Raw genomic sequence first — 10,877 nt, forward strand, 5'->3', positions numbered from 1 at the left:
TGCTTATGTTTTTCATTAAACTTTATTTTGGGTGTGGATTATTTTCAGCAGGAATTGGCTGTCTTTATTTTATCCCTCCCTCTCTAGTGACTCTTGCGTGGAAAGATCCACATCTTGGGTAATCATTATCCCATACGTCACTAGCTCATGGACTCTTGCTAATTACATGAAAGAAAACATAATTTATGTAAGAACTTACCTGATAAATTCATTTCTTTCATATTAGCAAGAGTCCATGAGGCCCACCCTTTTTTGTGGTGGTTATGATTTTTGTATAAAGCACAATTATTCCAATTCCTTATTTTATATGCTTTCGCACTTTTTTATCACCCCACTTCTTGGCTATTCGTTAAACTGAATTGTGGGTGTGGTGAGGGGTGTATTTATAGGCATTTTGAGGTTTGGGAAACTTTGCCCCTCCTGGTAAGAATGTATATCCCATACGTCACTAGCTCATGGACTCTTGCTAATATGAAAGAAATGAATTTATCAGGTAAGTTCTTACATAAATTATGTTTTTTCTGGGAACTAGAGTGTTCCTTCCCGTTGTGGGTTGGAGGCTTGGAGGATTTAGGGCCTTCATACCACCGTTCTTAGTTTTTGCCTTTCATGGTCTCTTTGGAAGTGTCCTTTTAGGACTTGTTCCTTTTATAGGTTCTCTTCCTTTAGGTCGAGAATTTCTGGATTCTTTGGGGGTTTTTTGCGGCTTTGGCCGCTTAATTAGGAAGTGAAGGCCATGAGGCTCTGTCTTCCTTCGGGAGTTAGTTGTCTCCATATCAGGGGCGTTAGGTGTTGTCTCTCTCTTTCAAAGCTTTTTGCTTAGGGGATGTTTTTCTGCCTGGATTCTGGATGCTTTGCATGGTCGTCTGGAACGTTAATCTGAAAGGATAGTGGAGACTAGCCTTTCTTTCTGCTCTCTTTCGGGTGACTCTATTCTTGTTTTCATTTCCCTTAGTGCTGCCCTTGGGGCCTTTGGGCTCTATAGAAATTGCGTGACTTTGTTGCGGCATAATACCTTGCTGGGGGGGTGTTGACCTCCGGCTAACGGTGTTCTCTTCCCTTTTGAGCTGGGAATTACGAGTGAGTCCTGTACCTGTTCTCCTGGTTTCCCGGTTCTCATCCCCTGTGAGGTCTGATTGCTTCAGATGGGGTATTTTGTGTTCCCTGGGGGTGTCATTCGTTCTAGGACGATTCTGGGTCCCGGGTCCGGAGTTCTTGTCTTGGATCCTTCTTGGATGTCTGGAGACTTATGAGGACTGGTTCAGGATGACCCAGTTTTTTTCAGGGACCCTATGTTGCAACATAGGGGCTAGCTCATTGGGCTTGCAAGCAGGTAGGCCAGAGTTCACATCCACCTTCGGGTACTGGTTATACATTTTATGGCCTGACTTATCCTTCGGACAGAGTGTGCTCCTCTATGGGGAGCTTTTTCTCTGTTGGGTCAGCAGTGGGGTCTGGATGATTTTTCATTTGGTCCGTGTTTTGATCATACTATGGCTTCATGTTTTGTGGACATGTACGCTGTTCCTATCTGTGCCCTTCCCTTTTGGAGGGGATAGTTCATCTTCCTTATGAGTTAGGGTTTCCTCTCTCTGGAGGGTCTTGTCCTGCCCTGTGTGTAGGAGGTTGGATCAGGTGGCTTATTTCTGTAAGGGGCAGCATCTGCTGCTCTGTGGGCTTTGTTCCACCTGTTGGACATTGATCTCTCTACGTAGAGACTGTCTAAGAGAGTTGTGACAGGTCTTCCTACGGATCTATTGCACTTTTCTCTGTTCCAGGTCCTAGGGGGTTCTCCTTGGGAGTGCCTTATTTTGGAGGAGCGGATTGGGTTGGCACCCGAGCTCTGTTGGGGTGGGTGAGTCCCCCCTTTTTTCTTTCTATTCCCTGGGGGCTTGTGGTTGGGGTCTTTCTGCCCCCCTGTCTCAGACATGTCTGTTGCTTGGGCTGGTCTGGTGTTGGAGCAGGATCTGAGATCTGTTGCTCTGCTATTTTGTCCTCAGAGCATTCGAGGTACAGTAAGCCTTTTTGAGGTTTCTCCTTTTTCCACATTCAAGATTTGTGGGAAGTACTGGCAGCTCTTAGATAACCTGCGACGTTATCCGCTGGTTAGTGTATACTTGGCAATCTGAAGGATCCTCTCTTCAGCTGCTTTCTACTTGCCCTGCACATATTTAAGTTTCAGAGTCATTTTTAGATGACTGCAGCGTGCAGTGTTTTTGCTTCAGGTGTTGTTAGTCAAACCTGTCTTAGCTTGCTGCATGAGGTTTCGTTCTGAATATTTCGGTATTCTGAGATGCCTTTTTGCGACTTGGGGACCTTCGTCTTCAGTTGCTTTCTAGAGTGCGGTTGCACTGTGTTAGGAGAAGGTCCTCTCTCTGTTTCAGACTTCTGGCCTTATCCCGTGGTTTCTGTATTTCTGGGGTCTGGGCATTGCCTCCCCTTGTTTCTATGAGACTGGTTGGGTCTCTGTTAGCAGCCTTGAGTCCCTTAAGGGGGATTAGCCACTCTTTACAAATGCAATCATGTTTTCTCTGTGCCTTTTCTTCTTTGTGGAAGATTACAGTAGTTTGTTCCCTTTCCTTAGTAAGGGGTGTGTTTGGAGACTGACTGCGAGGGACGGTGTCTTTTGGATGCTGTTGACTCAGTAGAGTCAAGTTCCTGCGGTCTCTAGCAAGGCTGTGGACTATCTGCGGTCAGGGTCCTGGGGCCTTTTCCTTTTTCAAAGTAGTTCTCGGCTTCTGATGAAGCGGGATGTTGTTGGGAAGGGGTTTTCAGGCTTGGCACCCTCGGACTGGGCCGCCTCTTGAGCACTCCCGTTATTTGCATTCAGTGTCCTCTATAGCTTGGGTATTGTTTTCCCAAAAGTAATGAATGCATCTGTGGACTCTATCCATTTATGAAGAAAAACTTAAATTATGCTTACCTGATAATTTTCTTCAGATGGAACGAGTCCACAGCTCCCCACCCGTATTTTTTCTGTGGGGTGACTCTTATTTTTTTTTATTCTTCTGGCACCTTTTCACCCTGGTATTCTTCTACTGTTCCTTGTTCCTTGTTCCTCATTCCTCGGCAGACTGACTGGGGGATGATGGAAGTGGGAGGAGTATTTAAGCCTTTGGCAGGGGTGTCTTTGCCTCCTCCCGGTGGCTAGGTTCTTATTTCCCAAAAGTAATGAATGCAGCTGTGGACTCTTTCCATCTGAAGAAAAGAAAGTTATCAGGTAAGCATAATATAAGTTTTTACAGTGAATTTAAGATCTCTAACAGTGAATATTTTCTTTTCAGATCGACTGGGCCCTCCGTTAGATGTCAATCTTAGAGCCGTAAACTGTACAGCGTTCAGTGTACAATGGAGTATGCTAAGGCAGCACGCGAGTATCATCACTGGGTACACGGTAAGCCCAATAAATAATTGTTGTAGTCTACATACAGTAGACGAATCAAAGAAATAATGAATCTTTTTTTTCTTTTATTTAATTTTCATTGTAGGTTAAAGAAAGAACCTAGGGAAATGTCTGTATTGTGACATTTGAGTGGTCGAGTGAATGGTTTCCTTTGGCACTGGTTCTGCCATGTTATTAATCCAGATTTGTGTTAGGAATGACACATGTTCACAAACAGCAGAGTGTTGTTAATGTTCCTATTCTTTTGATGCTGATAGTCTAGGTTTAAAAACAAAATGATTAAAAAATGCCTTAGCATAAATAGCTTGGAAAAATAGCTGTGATATGCTTTACTGTGTTAAGATAATTAAAGTGACATGAAACCTAACATTTCTTTCATGATTTAGATAGATCATACAATTTTAAACACCTTTCTATTGTACAGGTAGCCCTCAATTTATGCCTGAGTTAGGTTCCAGAAGGAATGTTTGTAAATTGAAACTGCTGTAAATTGAAACCCAGTTTATAATGTAAGTCAATTGAAAGTGAGGGAGTTAGGTTCCAGGCCCCTCTCAAAATTGACATAAGTAACCTATAATACATTATTTTTAAAGCTTTGAAATGAAGACTATAAATGCTAAACAGCATTATAAACAGTATCAAATAATGACATAACACAGAATTCATCATCAAACTAAGTTTAATGAACAAACACATTTTTTTTACATGCATTTTTCTGCAAAAAGGTCTCTGCATTGAAACAGTTGCATACACTTTTAGCTAATATCGGGTCTGCAGCTATTTTATGCATTTCAGTCTGGACTGATTTATAGGCACCCTCACCTCAAGCAGCTGGGAAAGAAGAAGAAAGGGAAGTTTCCCTCACGGCTGCTAGATCTTGTTGCTTTGAAAGCTGTTCGATAGCTCAGGTCTGGTTATACTGATTAATTTAAGCCTGCTTGACTTGCATATGTTTGCTGCAACACAATCGGACAGCTCCACCTACTGGCCTGCCCTTATTTTAATCAATGTGCTGCTTCTCAGTGCTTTTCAATAGCAGTCACATGACTGAAAATAAAAGGCGTTATTCTGAAACGGCGCAAATTGAACTGGCGCAAATGAGGGCCACCTGTACTTCTATGATCTAATTTGCTTCATTCTCTTGGTATCCTTTGTTAAATGAGTAGTAATGCTGGAAGCTAGCCAAAAGCCAATGACAAGAGGCATATATGTGCAGCCACCAATCGGCAGCGTTTGAGCATACCTAGGCATACTTTTCAACAAAGGATACACAGAGAATGAAACAAATTAGAAAACAGAAATAAATTGAAAAGTTCTATAAAATTGCATGTTCTATCTGAACCATTAAAGAAACAAATTGGATTTCATGTCTCTTCAAACCTATTGATTGTATGTATTGGTCCTGTTGAAAATATTTGGTTTTATAAGGTGATAGTTTAAAACAGTATGCCCTGGGAAAATGGACAATGGGTAGAGCTCCCAACTATGTTACACATGAAGTACGGTTGGGAACTCTGAATCCTGTATGTAAGAATCAAACTTACTTTGTTATAGTGCTATCACAATATTAGAAATGTATCAAACGTTAATATAAAACATGTTTGGTACAGTGTGGTCGCAATATTAGAACTTAACACAAAAGAAGTGGTATGACCGTAATTCCAGGGACTGGGCTTACGAAGTGTGGCAGAAGGTTATGGTTCTGACTCCAACCAAGTAGAACAAACTGCAGGTTACATGGAAGGGCATTTAACCTATTCTAAAATGGTTGGCTCCTACAACTATAGTTGTAGTAGCCCTAGATGAGACGGGGAGGAGGCAGAGACAGTACCACACAAATTTGCTGAAGGCATATCATGACCAAGAGACTTTTGGTCCTGAGTGCGTGTAACTTACCAAAGGAAGGATTGGCTAGCGATCCCCTAGTAGACCTTGTGACTGAAGCTAAACTAAAGGGATCAGTCCAGAGTGCAGAGATCAATTTGCAGCTGTCCACAGAGCAGCAGAGCCTGCTCTAACAGTTGCTTGGCCCCTGTGAAGGTATCTTCACAAGAATGCAGAGGCGAACTTCCCTAGGAAGCCAACATGCTCAGTTCCCGTTAATGCAGGTAGCATATCAGGTGTCCATTGAGTTGAAACCACATATAAGGCAGGAAATAGAAGACATGTTATACCTTGGGGTAATTAAGCTCCCTAAACGTTTTTGGCCTCTCCTGTTCTAGTGCCCAAAAACATAAGTTGACCTGCTTCTGTGTAGATTACAGGTTAGTGAATATGGTTACTACCTTTGATGCCTATCCCATGACCAAGATAGATGAGCTACTTGACCAGCTAGCAGGTGCTCAATGTTTAACTTATGTATTTGAGCAGGGGATACTGGCAAATCCCCATGACTCATGAGGCCTTTGGGCCATATAAGTTCTGCGTAATGCCCTTTTGGGATGAAAAATGCTTCGGCCACCTTCCAGTTAATCAGTTGCTGGAAGGTTAAGGGGCATTTGCAATATCATATCTTGACGACATTGCAGTATTCAGTAAAGCCTGGGAGCAACACTTGATTCATTTGGGTATGGTTCTGGACCATATTACAAAAACAAGGCTTACCATTAAACCTGAAAAGTGGTAGGGGGAATCCTACACCCTGAGCCAGATAAAGTTGAGCCAATCACTAGACCAAGAAGCAGGTGATGTTATTTTTTGGGGGACTTTTTTTGTTTCTATCCCTCTTTTATCAAAATAAAACTCTGCTGTGCATGGAGCTCAAAGTTTGCTTTTGGTGGCTCTAAGATAAAGAATGTGGCCTATAGGAATTCCATCTCTAGATCAAAATGAGATGTCGTAAACGGTCATGTGATCCAGTGGGGGCTGTTTTTGCTACACAAAGGAAAGGTTCAGGGTTATAGTTTAAATGTAAATATTATCAACAATATAAGAAATGGGAAGTATTTAACCCTTTAAGGACACAGCTTTCAGTTTGCTCAATTGTTTTATGACGGAATAATTCCGTCATATGTCCTAAAGAGGTTAACTTCCCTTCGGGTTGCTACCAGCCCTGGTCTCTCCAACTGCATATATCAAGCAGGTAATGAATGATGGTGTCAGCCTTTGCAGGTAGGTGACTTCAGCACTCTTTTCCAAATGAACCTCTGGAATGGAGCACAAACGATAGTGCAATAACGTTTTTCATCCAATCTCCACGAAAGGAATGTACTCACTAGGGAGCTGATGTAGATTCCAAACTTATTTTATGGAAGTCTGTTGACAAATATATCTTCAGACAACTTTAATAAAAGCAATTCAAAAGCTCACTGTGTTTCAGTGGATAAACCACCTTTATCGAAAGCTGTTGAAATTTCAATAAAGGAACTGTATAACCCCATTCTCGTTGCATGCTTTATATACCGAGTATACTTATGTAACTCCTCCTCCCAATCACCCGCCTCAGGTGTGAGCTTAGGAATCTATACTAATTATTGCCAATAGAGATTATGTACGATTTTGTCTATGTCTCTGTCCTTGTTATAATCCATTTTAGCTCTATAATCTCTATTAGCAAATAATTTACAAATCCAATTTATTCAATCAAGCAACAGGGTAATTTTTTTATAAAATATGATACAATAAAATATACCATTTGAATAAAGTTAAACTATCATAAATCACTCCTTTGAGTCCTCTCTCATGTAGTGCAAACTTAGAGACCTGAAACCCAACATTTTTCTTTCTTCTCTCAGATAGAGAATACAATTTTAAAAAAGTCTCCAATTTACTCTTTGTTGAAGAAATATATAGATAGGTAGCATGCACGACATGATAGGAAATAGTGCTGCAATCTAGTGTTCTTGCTAATGTATAACATTATTGCAAATCTGCTGCCAGATAGTGCTGTAGACACATGCACACTCCTGTGCTTAACTTCCTGCTTTTTAACAAAGGATTCCAAGAAAATGAAGAACATTTGATAGAAGTAAATTGGAAAGTTGTTTAAAATTGCATGTCCTGAATCATGAAAGATTTTTTTTGGGTTTTTATGTCCCTTTAACAAATCACATGTTGTTCATTCTCCAGACACGCTCCTTCTATCACTCCTCCAATCATATTTGCTTAAAAATTAGGATGTAATTACAGCTCCCTTTCAAATTCTCTCATCATTATCAGTTCTCTTTTAGGTCCTTAGATGGAAAAGTTACTCCTTCAATCATATTTGCTTGAAAGTTATGTAATTGCAGTTCCCTTTCAAGTTCTCTCATCATTATTAGTTCTCTCTCAGGTCCTTAGTAGGGAAAGTCACAGTAATCTAATAAGAATATATGGTAGTCTCATAATTGAACACTAAATAATGGTAACATGCTAAACAGTAACTAAAGATATACATACATACATACATACAGGTATATGTATGTGTGTGTATATATATATATATATATATATATATATATATATATATATATATATATATATATATATATATATATATATATATATATATATATATATATATATATAAAATATATTTTGTCTTTAGTCAGTAGAATGCACATGCCCTCCAATATTTTTTTTCAAAATTTAAATTACTTTGTATTTAATAAAAGTGCAAAGTTGTTGATATATCAGCACCCTACAACCCAATTGCATCCATTAATCTCCCCTCTAAATTGTAGCTTTCCAGCCCCCGCTGTTGCAGCCCACCAGGAAATCTCCTGGTATCCTGGTAGGCCAATCCGGCCTTGGTCTGTCTATATATTGCTTAAAAAGATAGATACTCCCTTTTGCCCATTCCCCAGTTTTGCATAACTAACACAGTTATATTAATACACTTTTTACCTCTGTGATTTTGCCAATCAGTGCTAAATCATAAATAACCCCATGGGAGTGTGCACAATGTTATCTATATGGCACACATGGACTAACACTGGTCTAGCTGTGAAAACTGTAAACGTGCACTAAGAGTCGGCCTTCAACGAATTAGAAATCAGTTTATGAGCATACCTAGGTTTAGCTTTCACCAAAGAATACCAAGAGAGCAAAGCAAATTTGATGATAAAAGTAAATTGAAAAGTTGTTTAAAACTGTATGCCCTATCTGATTCATGAAAATTTAATTTTGACTAGACTGTCCCTTTTAAAGATATTTCTTAAAAATTGTTATAGATCAGATATATAACTTAATTTATGACTCTATATACACAGTGAACTCTGAATTCACTAAAAGAGAAGGTTTACTAGAAATCTCTGCTATCAGCTGTCTCCTTACTTTATAGCAAATCCGGACGAGTGCAATAATACACATTAAATCATTAGATGATAAAACTACATACTGACATAAACCCAACTAAATGGTTTAATAAAATATGTTCTAGTTCATTTTGTATCAGTCAGTACAAGAGGGAGCTTGTAAATTTCTGATTAAGAGAATATTTTATGGTCGGGTTCACTAGAGGCTACTTTTACATATATTTTTTTTTTTCTCCTGGGTATAATATGAAAAACACATCTGAATAAACAAGAGGTTTTGAAATAAATTAAACAAAAAAAAAACACAAGGAAAAGACAAGAATAATATCTTATTGAAAGATGTGGCAGTAAAAATTAATTATAGTCAGCTGCTATTTGCAACAAATTTACAAAACTGAACAATTACATTTATTGATGAAGAAATAAATCTTGAATAAAATGCGATTTCATTCAAGTTAAGACCGGGAAAAAAAAAAATCTTCGCAACAACTTCAATAGTCGTTAGAAGATCCCACTGATCTAAATGGAATTTAAAAGATGTGCAATGTGTACCTCAATCATTTATTGTAAGAGAAAATGAGTTTATATCCTCCTGAGATACTACTGGAGATGAGATTAGGTCTCTGGGGGTTGTTCTATCTCAGTTTGATGCTAACTCTCATCTAATTAGTGACAATGGGGAAAGACAAATGAATCAATAGGGCAATAGCACTGCAGAAGTAATGTACTAAAAAGATGATGAAAGATAACCTAGCAGACTATGTAACAAAATTGTAGCATTTTGTACACAGTGATTGCTTGCAGTACAGCTAGTAAAGGGATTTTGGAAGGAATGCATTAAAGGAACAGTAAAGTCAAAATTAAACTTAAATGAATTGGATAGCGCATGATATTTTAATCAACTTTCTAGTTTACCTCTGCTATCAATTTTGTTTAGTTGTCTTGGTATTCTTTGTTAAAGAGTAATCCTAAGTGAGTTCAGGAGCGTGCATGTGCCTTTAGTTATGTAGCAGCAGTGTTTGCAACTATGTATAACATTGCTATAAATAATGTTGCAAACACTGCTGCCATAGACTGCTAAAGACACGTGCATGCCTCTGAGCTCCTATTAGCCTACCTATCTTTACTCTTCAACAAAGCAAATTTGATAATAGAAGTAAATTAGAAATTTGTTTTTAATCAAATGCTCTATCTGAATTATAAAATGTACTGTCTCTTTAAAGTAAAAAATAAGCTTTCATGCTTTTGTTTTAATTTTTTTTTTGTGTTTTTTTTTATTAAACTTTACAATTTACGCCTATTCTCAAATTGAATTTGTTCTCTTAGAATACTTTAGTGATCATACCTAAATAGACTCAGGAGCGTTCACATGCCCTGAATTCTATATAGCAGTAGTGTCTTTAACAATACTATGTATTGTTAAAGGAAAATGCCAGTCAAAATGTAAATGCACATAGATTTATTACATCTTTGAATAGAAACATATTTGCAATATAAATGCATTGGCAAAAATGCTTCTAGTAAAAGTTATCACTGTGTTAGTATTTTTCTCTGCACGTGCATGTGAAGCATAGCTAGATATTGTAACTGCACCCACATTTTAAATGATGCAGCTGCTCAGATCATCAGTGGGGCTTGTATCATGTCGGCAATTAATAATTTGAGTCATTACCAGATGGTACAAGAACCCTGGGCTCTCTAAGCAAATGCTGTGTTTAAAATGCTGGTGCACGTTGCATACTTAATACAGTTTTAAAACAGCTATAACTTTTATTAGAAGCATTTTTGCTAATAAGTGTATATTACACAATTGCTTCTGTTCAATACCAAAATACACCCATATGGCTTCCAATTTTGGCTGAAATATCCCTTTAAGCACTAGAGGTTACCTGTGTTTGCAAACGTAAAAACTGCTCCAATATAGAACTCAAAATGCATGTACCTAAGCATGCTCTTAAACAAAGAATACCAAAAGAACAATATAGTAATAGAGCATTTAATTTTAACCAATTACTTCTATCTATATTGAAAGGAATGCATTAAAGGGATTAAAAAACCCAACTTTCATGAGCGTTTCATTTCAAACAAAATTCTAGTTATGGGCATTCGGCAGATTCAGATCTTAGTGTTCTGCAATTTCACAAAAAGAAATCTGACTCCAAAGAAACATTGTTGGGTTTTTATAATTGTTTGAATTCTATAAATGTAAGATTTTTTTTGTTAAAGGGACATTAAACACT

General features: G+C 38.2%; 1 protein-coding gene across 1 annotated transcript in view; it reads left to right on the top strand.

Moving 5' to 3' along the window:
- EGFLAM (EGF like, fibronectin type III and laminin G domains) overlaps nt 1-10,877 on the top strand; it is a 280,687-nt gene that overhangs the window by 94,715 nt on the left and 175,095 nt on the right. The window contains exon 2 of the mRNA XM_053699674.1: nt 3,285-3,394. Coding sequence (XP_053555649.1) covers nt 3,285-3,394 — 110 coding nt within the window. The remainder of the gene's footprint in view (nt 1-3,284; nt 3,395-10,877) is intronic.

Source organism: Bombina bombina, chromosome 2 (assembly GCF_027579735.1).
Source record: "Bombina bombina isolate aBomBom1 chromosome 2, aBomBom1.pri, whole genome shotgun sequence".
NCBI lineage: Eukaryota > Metazoa > Chordata > Amphibia > Anura > Bombinatoridae > Bombina > Bombina bombina.